General features: G+C 32.8%; 12 protein-coding genes and 2 pseudogenes across 14 annotated transcripts, besides 3 other annotated features; 11 read left to right on the top strand and 3 right to left on the bottom strand.

Moving 5' to 3' along the window:
• Positions 1-13,279: part of a mobile genetic element that runs on past the window's edge.
• Positions 910-1,857, top strand: TVAGG3_0546020 (organellar and viral DNA polymerase type B; the record flags this gene model as incomplete). The annotated part of the gene is made up of 1 exon (XM_001294836.1): positions 910-1,857. One exon carries the CDS (start codon positions 910-912, stop codon positions 1,855-1,857), a length of 948 nt encoding a protein of 315 aa, XP_001294837.1.
• Positions 2,030-2,641, top strand: TVAGG3_0546010 (organellar and viral DNA polymerase type B; the record flags this gene model as incomplete). The annotated part of the gene is made up of 1 exon (XM_001294835.1): positions 2,030-2,641. One exon carries the CDS (start codon positions 2,030-2,032, stop codon positions 2,639-2,641), a length of 612 nt encoding a protein of 203 aa, XP_001294836.1.
• Positions 2,730-3,298, top strand: TVAGG3_0546000 (KilA, N-terminal/APSES-type HTH, DNA-binding family; the record flags this gene model as incomplete). Its single annotated transcript, XM_051238023.1, has 1 exon — positions 2,730-3,298. A coding segment is annotated over one exon (569 nt), but the record flags the coding sequence as incomplete, so codon positions are not given.
• On the bottom strand, positions 4,152-4,625 carry TVAGG3_0545990 (uncharacterized protein; the record flags this gene model as incomplete). Its single annotated transcript, XM_051238022.1, has 1 exon — positions 4,152-4,625. The coding sequence occupies one exon, from the start codon at positions 4,623-4,625 to the stop codon at positions 4,152-4,154; it is 474 nt and encodes a 157-aa protein (XP_051095846.1).
• Positions 4,716-5,770, top strand: TVAGG3_0545980 (organellar and viral DNA polymerase type B; the record flags this gene model as incomplete). The annotated part of the gene is made up of 1 exon (XM_051238021.1): positions 4,716-5,770. A coding segment is annotated over one exon (1,055 nt), but the record flags the coding sequence as incomplete, so codon positions are not given.
• TVAGG3_0545970 (organellar and viral DNA polymerase type B) lies at positions 6,938-8,542 on the top strand (the record flags this gene model as incomplete). Its single annotated transcript, XM_001309668.1, has 1 exon — positions 6,938-8,542. The coding sequence occupies one exon, from the start codon at positions 6,938-6,940 to the stop codon at positions 8,540-8,542; it is 1,605 nt and encodes a 534-aa protein (XP_001309669.1).
• Positions 8,624-9,481, bottom strand: TVAGG3_0545960 (uncharacterized protein; the record flags this gene model as incomplete). Its single annotated transcript, XM_001309669.1, has 1 exon — positions 8,624-9,481. One exon carries the CDS (start codon positions 9,479-9,481, stop codon positions 8,624-8,626), a length of 858 nt encoding a protein of 285 aa, XP_001309670.1.
• On the bottom strand, positions 9,506-9,778 carry TVAGG3_0545950 (uncharacterized protein; the record flags this gene model as incomplete). The annotated part of the gene is made up of 1 exon (XM_001309670.1): positions 9,506-9,778. The coding sequence occupies one exon, from the start codon at positions 9,776-9,778 to the stop codon at positions 9,506-9,508; it is 273 nt and encodes a 90-aa protein (XP_001309671.1).
• TVAGG3_0545940 (uncharacterized protein) lies at positions 9,824-10,258 on the top strand (the record flags this gene model as incomplete). The annotated part of the gene is made up of 1 exon (XM_001309671.1): positions 9,824-10,258. One exon carries the CDS (start codon positions 9,824-9,826, stop codon positions 10,256-10,258), a length of 435 nt encoding a protein of 144 aa, XP_001309672.1.
• TVAGG3_0545930 lies at positions 10,286-11,863 on the top strand (annotated as a pseudogene). Its single transcript has one exon. A coding segment is annotated over exon 1 (1,578 nt).
• On the top strand, positions 11,993-12,333 carry TVAGG3_0545920 (annotated as a pseudogene). The gene has a single exon. A coding segment is annotated over exon 1 (341 nt).
• On the top strand, positions 12,381-12,617 carry TVAGG3_0545910 (uncharacterized protein; the record flags this gene model as incomplete). Its single annotated transcript, XM_001309673.1, has 1 exon — positions 12,381-12,617. The coding sequence occupies one exon, from the start codon at positions 12,381-12,383 to the stop codon at positions 12,615-12,617; it is 237 nt and encodes a 78-aa protein (XP_001309674.1).
• TVAGG3_0545900 (uncharacterized protein) lies at positions 12,770-13,096 on the top strand (the record flags this gene model as incomplete). Its single annotated transcript, XM_001309674.1, has 1 exon — positions 12,770-13,096. The coding sequence occupies one exon, from the start codon at positions 12,770-12,772 to the stop codon at positions 13,094-13,096; it is 327 nt and encodes a 108-aa protein (XP_001309675.1).
• An 818-nt stretch (positions 13,280-14,097) lies between the features above and the next one.
• Positions 14,098-14,212: a mobile genetic element.
• A 441-nt stretch (positions 14,213-14,653) lies between these two features.
• Positions 14,654-14,768: a mobile genetic element.
• Positions 14,769-15,104: 336 nt separating this feature from the next.
• TVAGG3_0545860 (uncharacterized protein) lies at positions 15,105-16,452 on the top strand (the record flags this gene model as incomplete). Its single annotated transcript, XM_001309675.1, has 1 exon — positions 15,110-16,348. The coding sequence occupies one exon, from the start codon at positions 15,110-15,112 to the stop codon at positions 16,346-16,348; it is 1,239 nt and encodes a 412-aa protein (XP_001309676.1).
• Positions 16,453-16,616: the final 164 nt, after the last annotated feature.

Genomic DNA, 16,616 nt, shown 5'->3' with positions numbered 1-16,616 from the left:
TGAAAATGTTGCAAACTGTCATTATGGTTTCAAACAATGCTGTTCCGATGAAGTTAGAAAGTTCTGAACAGAAGATAGTAGTTGTCAGAACGTCAGACTTCTTCATATGCAAGATACAGATATTTTGACGACTTAGCAGAAACTTTGACATCTGACTTTTTCAACCACTTGTTCTCATATTTTATGACATTAGATATTTTCAAAGTTCAATCCAAGACAAATTCCCACATACCCTGAAGAGAGACAAACATTGTTAAAGAAGCAAACAAGAGTGTTATATGAACTGTTCATAGATGAAACTGACTTTGAGTGTTTAGATGAAAGGTACATTGTACGATTCGTATAAAACAATATTGTTCAAGAATATGGTTATATGACAGCGTCTAAACGAACATTCTTGGCAAAATGTCAAAAGTCTTTTAACGCTACAGAATGGTGTATATACAAAGAAATGCTGCGGAAAGTTCGTCAAAAAGTGAAGGTTCCCGACGGTTTCAAACCGCCATACTTTACATGAAGATAGTTTACAATGTCAACTAAATATCATGTATGATAGAAACGGTTATGTAAAGTTTACATTTTGTACAAAAATATTGTGAGTAAATGAACTCATTATTTTTGCATCATGACACGAAGTGAAGATTTGCACTTCGTCAAAATGTGATGCAAAACAAGCATTTTATGAGCTTACTAAGGGCGTTATAAATGAATTCAAAGGTATTTACATACATCCTGACCTCGTTCATTTTGTTGCTGAATTCAGCAAAAATAATGTTTAGGGTAGATGGTTAGATCTAACCTCATTTCTACCCTCATTTCTACCCTCATGAATTTTCATGAATTTCCTTAAGATAGAAAAAAATAAAGTTAATTTTATTTTTATTTATTTTTTTTTATTTTTATATAAATATGATTACAAAAATCGAAACATCAGCACTTTCGACAGCATGCACGGCACCAAATTCATTAATCATGAATCCTACGTCAATGTTGGTAGAGATGAAAAACTTCATTCCTTCTTCATATACTTTTGAGACAGAAATACAAAGAATTAAGCAAGAACTTTTAACAAGTAATTTAGACTGTAGTGCGAAAGATGAAACAAATGAACAGTATCTTTATGACATGCAGGACATTATTGACCATTTACCCAAATTGCCTGAAATCCAACAACAAAAGCTCACTATTCCTGAATTCGATGAAATTGAAGTTAAAGTTACTGATTCAGTAGAAATAAAGAAGTTCATACGTAAAGTAAATTATGAATTCCTTGGTTTTCATTGCAACCATAAAGTTATGAACAAAGATTGCGACATGGTTTATAAAAACATTTCTGACATATATAAATCTGAGGAGTTTAAGACTTACGATAACTTTGTTTCATTAGCTGCTGAATGTGTGTGGCAGATAAGAGATAAAGACAGAAGAGGCAAAGTATGGAACGAACAGATAAAACCAACAACTTTTGAGTTAAAGAAAACCATTGACGCCTTAGTTGTTCTAGCAGGTCAAATTTCAATGTATAACGCAAAAATGAATCCGCAATGTTCAAAATGTAAAGCAGCAATGAGGAAATATAACTACTCAGTAAAAGAGATAGAAAGAATGAGAAACGATTACGCAGACTTAAAGAAAGAAGCAGAAAAGCCAGCAGAAGATAAAATGGACATGTTGACATTTCTTAATAAAAACTATCCCACAGCTGATGATTTCCTTTTATCTGATGTCAAGAAGAAGTATAAAGAAACTTTCGGCATTGTTAAAACATTCGATGTACTAAAAGAAGAAATAGAAGCTAGAAAACTGTTTAGAATCTCACGAATTCATAACGTTTACCATGTAAAACGTTATGAATAATGAGGGTAGAAATGAGGGTAGAAATGAGGTTAGATATCAGGTTAGATCTAACCATCTACCCTAAACATTATTTTTGTCTGAAAAATGACCAAATTTCATGAATTTCATTAGTTAGAAAAATAACGCTAATTTTTTTCTAAGAAAATTTTTTATCTTGTATGTAAAGACAGTAATGTCAAACATTGAGTTTGAAACAGTTAGAAAGATAGACAATGACACCAAAGTGGTTAGAATAGGTGATTTAAACGTAAGATACTCAAAGAAATACAACAAATATTCTTTGTCAGACATTATATCTCCATCTGAAAAGAAAACAAACCACTGGGTTAGAAATGCTTCAACTCAGAAAATTTTGACAAGAAATCCTGAGCTTATGATATCGGTAAGATTCTATGGAACTACAGCATATCTCATTGACAAAAGTCTTATACCAATAGTTTTGTTATGGATTGACCCAGTTGTTGGATATAACTTCATAACTTATGGTTCATTCGATACGGAACGTTGCAGTGAAGGCTTACTTTATATCGTTCAGAAACCGAAGGACTTCAATACAAAGAGATATAAGATAGGAAGAACATATAATATAACTCAAAGATATGACAGTACAGTCAATAGAGTCAAGGTTGTGTTCGTTAATGATATGAGAGCTGCAGAAACAGAACTACTTGAAAAGTTTGAGAAAATGTATGGTGCTCCCATGAAAGGTAAAGAAACTTTCGAAGTAGATGAGATAGATAAAGCTATAAAATTATTTGACGAAGTTGCTGAAAAATACATGTAAAGCGTTTATTTTTGGTCTTTTGTGAAAGTCAGAAAATAAAGTTAGAATTTTTTTTATTTATTTTTTTATCCTGTATGTAAGAACAGTAATGTCAACATCAGAGAACACAACAACAGTTATAGTCCATGAAGCCATAAATGAAGAATACGAATACATACAATATAACAAACAACTTCGCCTCATTCGTTCGGTCAAAGATGACATGTACCAAATGCAAAGTATAATGAATGCTCTTCGTTCTACAAAGCAAGCATATCATTGGTTTGAAAACCAACAGACAAAAGAACTTTTAGAAGAATTTCCTCATATGATTGCTTCCCTCGGAAAACCGAGAGAAGAGATTCCGTACGAAAATCGCAAGAATTTGGCTCCTGGTTTGAAAGGTTATTATGTTCATAGACTTTTAGTAAATGCTGTAGCAATGTGGGCTTCACCTCGTTATGCTTGTTATATTTTCATGATGTTAGATGAACTATATAAAGCAGAACGTGAAGATATGGAAATGAAACTTCAAGCAAAAGATGAAGTCATTGAATCCAAAGACAAAAGCATACAGAAAAGAATACCACGTTCAGTACCAAAAGGAAAGGAAAAGAGTTATAAGTATATGATATATACTGAAGAGTTGGAGAAAGAAGAAGATAGAGATATGGTTATGTTGCATTTAGTGAGAAGAAACAACAAGAGCTTTTATGACTTAGCTAAGATATATAAATCTGACAGAAACTGGTTCTATCGTGAAAACTTACCGATTTCAATGACACCGAATGAGCAAATAAAGGAAATTGTCAAAAATACTCTTCCTCAAACACACTATGACATCAAAGGTTGCACAATACTTACATTCAAAGAAGACTTAACATTACTGAAAGAAAAGATAACAGAATATTTCGACAACTTCAAAGAGGAAGAATGAAAACTTACCGATTTCAATGAAAAAACATTAACTTTTTGACGAAGTGAAGATTTGCACTTTGTCAAAATTTAATGAAAACTTACCGATTTCAATGAAAAACATTAACTTTTTGACGAGGTGAAGATTTGCACTTTGTCAAAATTTAATGAAAATTTACCGATTTCAATGAAAAACATTAACTTTTTGACGAAGTGAAGATTTGCACTTTGTCAAAATTTAATGAAAATTTACCGATTTCAATGAAAAACATTAACTTTTTGACGAAGTGAAGATTTGCACTTTGTCAAAATTTAATGAAAACTTACCGATTTCAATGAAAAACATTACCTTTTTGACGAAGTGAAGATTTGCACTTTGTCAAAATTTAATGAAAACTTACCGATTTCAATGAAAAACATTAACTTTTTGACGAAGTGAAGATTTGCACTTTGTCAAAATTTAATGAAAAACATTAACGTAAACATTAATGATAAAATTTATTTCCTGGACTGTTGTCAAAATGTCATGTTGTCATCATTTTTAAAAGAAGTTAATTAACCTGGTAGCACATGGTGACGTGGTGACACTTTCAGTTATTCAAAAATATATTTTTGCTTAAATGACGTCAGGGTCAATTTCTTCAACCATTTCACTTCCTTCGTCAATGTCAATAGAAGCTTCTTCAACCTTTGGTAAGAACTTTTGTATGACATCTTTGTTCGTTATTGTCTTCAGAGATGAAGGATAATATTTCACAACTGTTTCACCTTTCTTATAGTCTTTCTGTTCGGAAAGATTCATAGCAATACTGAAGAAGTCAACGTTAGAGTTCTTTATGACAGTATAATGAGTATCTTTGACATTCACGAAGAAACTCTTTTGTTTCAAAACTACTGCTAACTCTTGTGAAGTATAACGTTTGCGGTCAATGACGATAGCTAATGGTCTGACATACTGACCAAACTTAGATTCTTTCACAAACTTCTTGTTAAAGATAACATTAACATTTGAAGCATTACTGAACTCATTCTTGATGGCATTAGCGAGAGCATTGTATGAAAAGAACTTGCAATCTTGCATGTGTTTCATTAAAATAAAAATATTAAATTATTTTGAAAAATAACTTTAAAAAATCTAATCTAATTTTTTCAAAAAAATATTTTTTATTTCCTACTAAAGATGTATCGGAAGTTGTCTAAGTTAGAACACTCGGAAATAAAACAACTTCTTACAGAAGCTAATATAGATGTTGCAAAGCATTACGCAACAAACAAAAAAGCACTCGCTGACATCCTCAATGACTATAATGGTGAAATAACTTATGATAGAATTCATGAGTTCATAAAGCCGCAACGCGGCGAGGACGAAGTCCATGCAAGAGCATTTCCTTTAAATGACGTTGCTATTGACTTATATCATAGACGTTCAGTACCTCATGAAGTAAGAAGAGAAATGTTTGACATAACAAATGCGAACGTTGGTCATACTCGTAAAGCTCTTTCGCATGATGTTCGTCAAGAGATGTTTGACATAACAAATGCAAACGTTGGTGAAACAAGAAGAAGAGAGACGTTTAAGAGCGCTATAGAACAAGTTCGCAAAGCTAACGATGTCCTTCGTTCCATTGACGACAAACCAAAAGAAGGTGAGAGATGGTTAAAGAAAGATGAAGAGAATAGGAAGAGGAATGTTAAGACAGGCAATAGACTCATTGACTTTAACATCGAAGCTTTAGATGAACCAAACAGAGACTACTTACACAAACATTTCGGTAAGGTTTTCATGAGACTCTTAGAGAAGATTAAAATAAACTCACAACAGAGATGGATGGTATGTTATAAACTTGGTGGAAAGTATGAATGTTCTACGTTAAACCTCAATAATATTGGAACATTACTACATCAGCTCTTGAAGGAGAACTTTATATCAGAGATAGAAGCAAATGCTGCAGGTATTGTTGAAATGCACTATGACTTCTTCTTGACAAACATAAAGAATCTTACTGAAATAAAGATGTATGATTTAACAGAATATGAAGGCTTAACGATGTCAGATGTAAAGAAAGGAAAGCCACAGAAGCGACCATATAGAGATGAAAGCACACTGACAGAAAGACAGAAAAGATTATTGAACAGACTTAAACAAACAGGAGATAAACAAGATATAGATGACTTCTGGAATGAAATCCTTGGTGAAAAGAAGTTTTATAAGAAGAGAAGCGGTCAGTTCTGGAAGTATCTTTGCACATTACCTATAAATCTTGAACGCTACCAAATCTTCAATGAACTGAACAAAAGAACTGCAACACTTATGACAGAAGAAGACAATTGTTTCGTTTATGCTTGCATTCAGGCTGGAGTAAATGAAGAAACTATTGACCACATGAGAGAAGTCATTCGTGTTAGAGACTTTCCTCAAAGTAAAGTACAAGAAATTTCCGATTCAACAGGTATAGCATTTAATGTTACCATTGGTTACTTCAATGACTCAAGACATAATGAAATAAAGAGATATATACCAAAAGAATGTAAAACTGTTCGAACTATTGACTTACTTCTTGTTGAAGACCACTACATGCTAAACGAAAGACTTCCAATGACAACATATTTCATTCGCAACTATATAGAAATCTTGAAGGAGTGTGGTGGAATGAACATTGAGAAACAGATGAAGATTTATACAAAGAGAGAGAACAAATATGTAGTTCGTTATGATAGAACAACACCGCTATGGGATGTTATGAAAACATTGTGGGAGTGCAAATATTTCGAACCTATTTCTTATGGAGAACTTTTCACATATACGACTGACTTATATAAACAGAACCTTGCACCATTTAAAGATTTGACATATGCTCCAAAGTATTGTGTACAACTGAAGAAGAAAGCAGAGTCAAAAGAAGTAAATAAAAATAAGTGCAAGTTCATTCCTGAGCACGTTTTCTTTGCTGACTTTGAGTGTAGTACGATGGCTTTCATAAAGCTTTTAACATATGTTACGACAGTGAAGATGGTTCAGTGAGTGAAAGCATTTGGGGTCAGAACTGTGCAACAGAATTTTTGGAACGACTTCCTGACAAGAGTTTAATATATTTCCATAACCTCAGTTATGATATAAACTTCATCTTAAGACACATGACAGAAGTGAAAGGAACTCCCATCATTAAAGGTTCACGAACAATGCAAATAACTGGCTTATATAAAGGAAGGGCAATTATTATAAAAGACTCTTACAGTGTTATAAATAAGAAGCTTAAACTATTTCCTGCTATGTTTAACTTACAAACAGGACCGAAAGAAGTATTTCCATATAACTACTACAGCAGTACTTTGTTAGCAAATGACAACAGAACTGGTGTCATTTCTGAAGCATGTAAGTTTATCCAGGATGCAGATACATTTATGAAAAACATAGATTCCATCAAAGGTTGCAGAATAGATGAAAACCACTTCGACTTAGAAAAATATAGCACATTTTATTGCAAACAAGATGTAAGAATTTTAAGAGAAGGTTTTGTAAAGTTCCGCAATGACTTATTGAAAGAGTTTGATTTAAACGTTTATGACTACGTTAGTATTTGTTCAATTGCTAACAAATTATTTGAGAACAGAGTGTACTTCCCGAATGGAAATCTTTATGACCTCTCAAATAAACCAAGAGAATTTATTTCGAGATGCATTCAAGGTGGAAGATGTATGTTGTCAGATAACATTAAACAAAAGAGCAAAAAGAAACTCATTGCTGACTTCGACGCTGTTTCATTATATCCATCAGCTATAGCAAGACTTTATACTTTAGAAGGAATTCCAAAAGTATTGAAGGATGAGATGTTAAGCACAGAGTATCTCATGAGACATTTATTCGATGACGACCAAAAGGAACCCATTGGTGAAAAGTTTATGTCTGGCTTCTTTGTTCTCATTAAGATAACAGAGATTGGAATACATAGACACTTTCCTTTAATAGTTTGTGACCCTGAACTAAATCCAGAACTTAACGTTCCCAGAAGTTCAAACACTTGCTGTTTAATGTATGTTGACCATATAACATTACAAGACCTCATAAAATATCAAGGTGTCAAATGTGAAGTGTTGCAAGGATACTATTACGATGGAAACAGAGATTTGAGAATAAGAGATGAAGTTAAGAAATTGTTTGAGTTAAGGTTAAAGTATAAGAAAGAAGGAAATCCTTTGCAAGAAAATATAAAGCTCATTCTGAACAGCATTTATGGCAAAACTATTTTATCTCCTATTGAGTCAAAAATAACCATAGTAGATGACAAAGATGCTATAAGATATGCTATAAGAAATTACAACCATATAGTGAAGTTCGAAGGTTTGAATGGTTCAGATAAAACTATTTTCAAGCTAACGAAAAGCATTTGCAGACACTTTAACTTCTGTCCACTTGGTGTTAATATTCTGTCTATGTCGAAGAGAATAATGAATGAAGTGTTTTGCACGATTGAAGACTTAGGATTAAAAGCATTTTATCAGGATACAGATTCGATGCACATTTACAATGAAGACATACCAAAGCTTGCAGCAGAGTTTAAGAAGAGATACGGTAGAGAACTTATAGGAAAGAACCTTGGTCAATTTCATTCTGACTTCGCAGAAATAACACCTGGAAAACAAAGTTTAGCATACAAGTCAATATTTTGTGGAAAGAAGACTTACATAGACTTACTCACTAACGATTTAAATGAAGTTGCATTCCATGCACGTTGCAAAGGTGTCAAACAAGACGTCCTTGCTTTAACAGCAAATGAAATGTTTCCTGAAGCTATACAATGCTATTACAATGAAGATAAGAACATTCACATACCTGTTGGAACATATGACAAAGACTCTGAGTTCAGTTTAATGAAACTTTACAAAGCACTTTATGACGGTCAAGAGATTGGATTTGACTTATGTAAGTCTGCTACACCTGCATTTGAGGAAAAGTTTAACTTCTCAATAACGACTAAAACAAGCTTTATTCGTAAGTTGAAGTTCTGAGGTCATTTATTTTTGTCAGCAATGAGGTCATTCATGATAAAAATAAGCCGCTAGCGGCAAGGGCGAAGCCCATGTGGTCATTTACAATACTGCGATGGTAGAGTTTAAGAGTTGTGCTTCAATGTAGAGACAGTCCTTATGGTCTGGAGGTAAGAACACTGGGCAGTTATGGTCATGAGTGGAGAACATGTCTATCCAAAACTCACGATTGAAGCCAGTTAATTTATAGTATTTAGGATTTGGTAATGGTGAATTTCTTGTATGACCAATGAACTCATTTTCAACTCCCTTACTTAAGTTTGAATATAATATAGCTTGCTTTCTATCCCAAATGCCAGGTGTTACAATCTTTGAAAATTCATTTTTCCTCGGAAGCATTGCATCATAATTGAAAACATTCTTGAAGTCTTCATTGGGTTCAGAGATTTGAAACCCTATACGTAATGGATTTTCTTTCTCTTTAGCTACTTCATTGAATGGTGAATATATAACAAACTGACAGTCATGAGTTCCATCTTCATTTTCATTAAATTCATAATGAAAGTCTATAAGTTGTGGCTGACTACCTTCTTCTTTCAGTTGTGCAAGAAACTCACGTAAAGGCTGTAAAGTTTGTACTTCAATGTTGAACTTTTTCTCGAACATCTCATTAAATGAAATCATACATTGTTGCAATGTTGTATCGTCTTTAAAGTATTTGTATATGTGAATGTTTTGGGCGCTTAAAGACTGTTCGTCATTTTCTATCTCGACTTGAAGTATAAAGTCAACCTTTCTGAAAGCACGTGTTATATACATAGATGTTATGCCAATGTACTTCTCTTCATTTATGTTCACAATCCAGTCTGTTGGAAACTTAAACGTTACTCTGTTCCCCTTTATTTTGACGTCAGGGTTTTCACTACTGAACGCAACAGTTAAAGGTATTTGTCTATACATTTAATTCGGATAAATATAAACCATTTACTCTTTCTTTGCTTCAGCTTCTTTAGCTTTTTGTTCTTCCTTTGCTTTTGCTTCTTCTCTAGCTTTCTTCGCCAGCAAACGTGGGTTCTTTTGTCTTCCAGCAGCTAATGCAGCAAGTTGTTTTTCACTAAGTTTTCTCTTTGGTCTCTCTGGCTTTTGTTCTTGTTTTTGTTCCTTCAGTTCGGATAAAATTTGCTCGCGAATTTCTTTCTTCAATGCTTCAACATCTATGACCCCTTGGGTCTTGTCCATATGACTTGTCTGAGTCATTTGATTGCAGATAAAAAATAAAATTAAAACTTTAACCGATGTAAAATGAGCTTGTCAAAATCAGAGCGAGAGTCTATTATATTAAATGACGCAAGAGGAATACAACATCCTTTCTATTACGTAAGTCAGAGTAAAGATGGTAAAATATATGTAAGAAAAAGAAAGGTTCCATTAGCGAATGCAGAAAGCGACAACATTAAGGTGCATGGCAAGGGTGAAGTCCACGAAGCCCATATAAAACCTTCTGTTCAAACTGAGCCACCAAAAGAACCAGAAGAAAAGAAGTCAGATGTACTTTCAATAACGAACCAAGAGCTTATTGCAAAGTTCGTGAATTTCATTGAAAAACAAACCGAGTCAAAGAACCCTGACCCACCAGTGAAAGAAGTTGAGAGAAAAGAGAATGTACAGTTCATTGAAAATGTCAAGAAACAACTTCCACCACGAATGCCAAGAAGAAGAGTGAGAATAATGAAGTAAATAGATATTTTTATCTGAAGTAAATACATGCAGAACGAACAGCTAAACGAATTTACTCCAGCAGAGCATATTCATCAGATTCGCTCATATTTCGATATCATAGACAATGCAGTTCAAATTGGTGACACTAATAGAAAATATTCTGACGCAAAGATTCCATCACAACCTGGAACTGCTAAAGATAACACATGGGTAACATTCAATCTCTCACCTCCTGGTGAAAATATGTTGGACCTTTACAATACATTCATTATGTATAAAATGGAAGGTCAATTTATTGCAGATAAAGAAATTGGTTCAGGTTCCAATAAAACAAACCCACCAGGATTTTGGATTGGTTTCGATGACGCTTTCTATGCAGTTGCTGGATATCAAATCCTTGCAAATGGTCGTATCGTATATTCTCAAGACAACGCAAGAGAAGAAGCATATATAACTTCAAACACACAAACTACCGAACAAATAAAGAAAGTAGATGTTTTCTCAAAGACTCGACATGAAGATGTATGGAGTCATTCGGGAACATGCAGAACAGGACAAATTGTTAGTGGTCCAATTACAGCAGGAAAGTCATTTGATTTTAAGCTTCGTTTAAGAATTCCTGTTAGAAGATTCCTTCCATTAGAAGCTATTCGATTTATTCCAGCTTTTGCAGGAAACATTCAGCTTAAAGTAAAGTTCAGTAGCGACGCCTTACAATGCACATCTATATCTGTAAATGATATCATTGCTTTCAATCCAACTCTTAAAGTTGCATTTGCTTCAGATTCAAATCCACCGACAAATAAATTTGTTCCATGGAATGAACCATTCACTATGATAACGAAGGCAATAGAAGCTAGTGGAACAGTTACTATTACAACTGTAACCCAGCAACTATTTCGAACAAAGATGGATTTTAATGAATGTTTCATTCATCCAAAGTCATTCTCTTTAGACCCTAACATTTATACAGAACTTGTAGAACATTATACAAACGAGGCTTTATGTTTTCCTGTTAAAGTTATGGATTGGATTCCTATGGACGGTTCATTCTCAAAGAATACAGATAGTTCACGACATGGCAACATTTACAGCAGCTTATACGCCTATTAATGTTAAAAGTATTTGGGCACTATTTAGAAAGAAAGACAACTATTATGTTAATTTTGAGAACCCTAAGTTTAAATATCTTCAGCTTTCCATGGGAGCTTATGGAAATATGCCTGCAGAACCTGAAAAATCATATGGACCTGTATTTTATGAAATGGTTGCGAACGCTTGCAATACAAACAATGATATGATGGATTTAATGAAGATGTTATGAGGTCATTGGTGGATGATGGTAGTGTGGAACATAAATGGGATAGCTATGACAACACACATTTCTTATGTGGTTTTCCAACAGAAGTGGACTTTTGCTTCCAGCAAGGTCAAACATCTACTGCTCCAATAACATACAAATTGTCTGTTAAAGGACCTATTGAACTAGCAACTGAAAATGTACCAAAGCCACTTATTGGATTTATGAGGGATTGTTGCTTTGCCATTCAGGTGCGTGCTAATGGCATCCCCATAATAAGATTAGATGACTATAACTTAGCTACGGACGACAGTGAGGAATAAAGGATGAACGTTTATTTTTAAAGCTTATAAATGAGTTCTTCATCAAGCTCTCGTGAACCTTCACCATCTATGAAACAAACTTTACCAAACGATTATGGAGCACCTATTGAATATTTCTTGCGAGCTGCACAATGGCAAAGAGCAGTCTCACCAAGGTTAGGTGTTCCACCAGCTCCTGTCAAAAATAGCATTTGGTCAAGTCCTTATATAAATATGGTCTCCCACTAGGTTTGCTAGCTACAGCAGGAGCAGTTATGATGTTGAAAAGAAATAAAGCAAATGTTGTAAATAATACTGAAGTAGCTGAAGTTAAACAAACTCCAACACCTTCACAAGCAAAACCTTCAATGACTCCTGAACCTATGGAAGTACAAACTCCTGTTCAAAAGTCAACTCCTAAACCGACTCCAACATTTAAACCAGAACCTACTCCTCAAATAAATCGTAAAACTCCTGCGTTTCCTTACTGAAAAATAACGTTATTTTTATTTAATATTAAAATTTTTATTTGATTGAAATGACAAATAAAGTCACTGAAGCAATGAAACAAAAGTTCTTGGTAGAATACATTAAATCAGGAACTATTCCAGAAGGTTTTTACATTCATACTATGAAGGATGGTAGAGTTCAGTTTAGAAAGATAAAGCAACCATTAGATAAAGAAGGAATTTTGAGAAAGATTAAACTTCATGAGGACAACATTGCTGAACTTAGGAAGAAGTTAGAAGAGTTGGAGAAAGGAAGAGAGTTATAAAGCAATGAATTCAACAGGGTGAAAAAACAGGTGAAAAAAGAGGTGAGATCTCACCACTTCACCTAAATTTATTTTTGTGCTATGTTTTCATACGTGTGAGGGTGGTGATATCATTAATTTTTAAGTTTATTTTTTATTTTATTTTTATATAAATGACGAAAACTATTGAGATAACAAACTACAACGGTCATGAGTTCAAGAATTTGTTCTTCGTTCCTCGTGAAAATACATTCTATCAGATACGAGGGAGAAAGGGTAAAGTTAGTTTGAGCGTTTATGAAGGAATGAAGAATGGAAAGTTTATACAAGCATACGATACAAACGGTAAGCGTGTTTCATTAGCTTTGTCAAAACTTACTAACATTTATTTTGACAGTGACTTTGACTCTGACGATTGGAGCGACAGCAGCGATACTGAAGAATATGAACTATTGTGTGAAGCACAGCAATGGGAAGAGTTGCAATACTTTTGTAAGTGAGAACGTTTATTTTTTACAGTAGTGAGGTGAAGTGGTTGGCGGCTTTATAAATATTTAAGGTTAAGTTGGTGTTTGTGTTTGTGTTGTAAAATATACGTTAACGGTTTTGTAAAGTGTCAAATTCACATATCATGGGTAAGGAGGCTCGCAGTGCCTCAGTACACAAGATAGGTATACTAACTATAATAACTTATATTTTCAAGTTCATCGAAAGAGATCGAAAAGCAAACGTTCCACATCTACAGAGAAAAAGAATTGATATATGAAGTCTAATTCCTTTTATAACTACTATATTTTTATTCTTATGACTAAAAAATAATATATTATTTAACAATTTTCATTTTTTTCTTTTAACAATTTCGTTTTATTTCCATTTATTGTTAAATGATTTTTAGCATACACCTTTCTTTGTTCATCTTCTAAATACAATTTATTTTTTCTTAGATATAATTCTATTCATTCAATTCGATCGTCATTTTTCAGTACATGATCGTAATTTTCAATTATTGATCGCGATTTTACTTCAGAATTTGTTCGCAATATTGCTTATCAAAATTATATCTCTATTCTCTCATTTCTGTTTAGTCAATATCATTACACTCCTATTGTCTAATAACATGCTATTAATTTTCTTAAAATTAAAAAAAAAAATATCAACTTTTAAAAACAGAAACTTAACATCCTTAGGTCAATGGATTTTGATGTGAGATACATTTAATCTGTTTTTCTTTTTTTATTTTAAATAATTGAATATTTATAGTTGTTATGGGTCTTACATCATGTAAAACGAATTTTCTTAAAGTAAATTTACTTTTTCTTCAATCTTTCTTACATATTTATTAAAAAAAAAATTATCCAAAAAAAGATGTTTTAGAATGAAAAAAAATAGAAAAATCTTCATTTATAGTCTTTCTTGAATGTATACGTTTTGATTTTTTTCTTTTTTAAAAAATTCAATTTCTAGAAAAATCGAGAAAAAATCATTTTCTTCTATTTTTTTAGGACGCCATACCCATTGAAATCTCTTCTCAGGACGCCATAAACTATTCAATTATGGTGTAAACTTCTCAAAAATTGAATAGTTTACATCAGGACGCCTTAGGACGCCAACCCTTTACGCGCCCGAATTTGATCTTAATTTTTTTTGAAAAATATACTTTTAGAAAAAGAAATAGTGATTGAATAGCTGCCCATGCTGTAAAAGGGTTATTTTTACAAGTAAAAAAATTGTTATTTTTCGAGCAAGTCGAGGCTTTTTTACCATCATATTTTTGAAAAATTTACGAAAAATTATATCTGAAAAAACGCTTCATTTTGATATCTTACAATGATAAAATACCAATGTTGCTGGGATATAATAGCTACACCTGGACATCTACTACATTAATGCGTATGACAGGTAAAGTTGATTTCAAAAGTATAGCCTGGAAAGATTACAATAAATCAACGATAATTCAAAAAAATTTCTTATAAGTTAACATAATAAAAATTTAATTTTTATATTGCTTGTATTATACTTAAGTATATAATATATTTAAATCTTAGAATGAAAATTCGGGACGCCCTAGCTATTCAATTTTCCCTTAGGACGCCCATAAACCTCTCAAAAATGTGATGTAAATATCACAATTTTGAGAAATTTACACTAGGACGCCTTAGGACGCCAACCCCCTTTTTTACCGTAATAGTCACCTTGGATCAATGAGGGTGTAGCAATTTATGATCTCATACTATAGAAATGATGATTCACAAACTCTAGCAAAATTAAAAATGTATATTGATTAATTGGAGTTGAATATTTAATTGTTTAGCAATTTTTATCTGCAGTTAGTCTGTGTAGCATCTAAGCTTTGATAGGATTGATTCATCAAGATTTTTATTTGCATTCTTCCAAAAAAAACGGTTTATTATATTTTATTGTATTATTTTAATTCCTTGTATCTGGTATTGCCAATGTTTAGTTTTTTTATAAAACATTTCAAAATTGAATGTCATTTTTCATTTTATATAAAAATGGAGGCAGCTATTCAACAAGCTTATGACGAAATTGAGAAATTTGTTTTGCAGCCAGATTTCTGGGTTAAAATCAACTCAAGCGATCAAGATATTCTCGATAAACTCAGAGAACCAGCTTATTTAATGGCTTTGATCGATTTCATCAGTGTTGAAGATCATTATCACTCAGCAAAGAAGTTTGGAAAATTCTTCCAGTCTGCTGATGCATCATTTACTGAAATTTTTGCAACAAATCTTCAAGTTGCAAACCATGCAATTGAATCAATTAAAAAGTGCAAGAATTATTCAATGGCACTTGGAGTTATCGGTCAAATTTTCAGTAGATGCATCTGCAGCCTTCCAGAAGCTATCTCAGATTTATTCAGAGTGTCATCAACAGTTATTCCAACAATTGTTGAAATGATTCAATACGAAAATATCTATAACATTGTTTACGATGAAGTTTCTATGTCTCAATACAAAGGAATTCCCCATTTCTTCTGGAATTTAATCAGAATTCTCGTTGGCAAGGATAAAATGGAAAATCTTGAGAGTTATATTCCAGAATACTTCAAGCTGTTCCGCGAGCCCGAATTTCCACTTCCAACATTGAGCACAGTACAAAGAAACAATTTAATTGCCATCTTGAAGCTCTTCTGCCAGAATTCAATGCACAATGGATTAATACCATTCGAGGTTGGTCTAAACTGCCATACGCTTTGCGGTTTTCTTACTCAATACATTATAACAGAAATGAACCAAGATTTGCTTGCTGCATTGCCTCTTATCGATCTAGCATACACTTTAGTTGAATCTAAGGAAATTGAGATGGTTGTTTTGTCACATGTCGTTAAAATGGTCAAAGAACAGAAAATCGACCTTCTTCCAATCAAATACCTTTCCAAATACAACTCATTCATCCCATTAAATGAAATAATCCCATTATTCCAATATATTTCCGTTACAAACATCCCGAATATTCCGTTAAATTTGATGTTAAAGTTATTCAAAGCCATCGCTCAGAACTGCAACGATCCTGCCTTTGCCACACAAGTATACGACATAATCAAGCAACAATGGGATGATTCTTCGAGATTGAAGAAAATATTTTATATAACTGTCATTGCTTCATTCAATACTGCAATTGGCGAGCCAATATTTAATAAAAAGCTTATTGCTGAGCTCGTTATTCCATTTACTTCAGTTGAAAAGACTCCAAATCTTCCAAACTGGACAATTACAGCTGCCGACCTCTAGATTTGCAATATACTGTTTGCTAAAGCAACAAATTGTATAAATCAATGATTTTATTTCTTAATTTTTAGTCATGAATTTTTATTTCTAAAATAATCAATCAGAAATTAATATTTTTTTATATGCAAATGTATTATAAAGGATAAAAGAACACTCATTCATTTTAGAATCTCGGATCTACATAGCTTTTATTACATTCCAAAAAATAATGTTATTCCATGAAAAATTGTGTATAATAGAATGATTGTATGCTTCCCTTCAATATGTTGCG

The sequence above is a fragment of the Trichomonas vaginalis genome, chromosome II (assembly GCF_026262505.1).
Source record: "Trichomonas vaginalis G3 chromosome II, whole genome shotgun sequence".
Taxonomy (NCBI): domain Eukaryota; phylum Parabasalia; order Trichomonadida; family Trichomonadidae; genus Trichomonas; species Trichomonas vaginalis.
The sequence above is the reverse complement of the archived record's forward strand: the minus strand, read 5'-3'. Positions and strand labels throughout refer to the sequence as shown.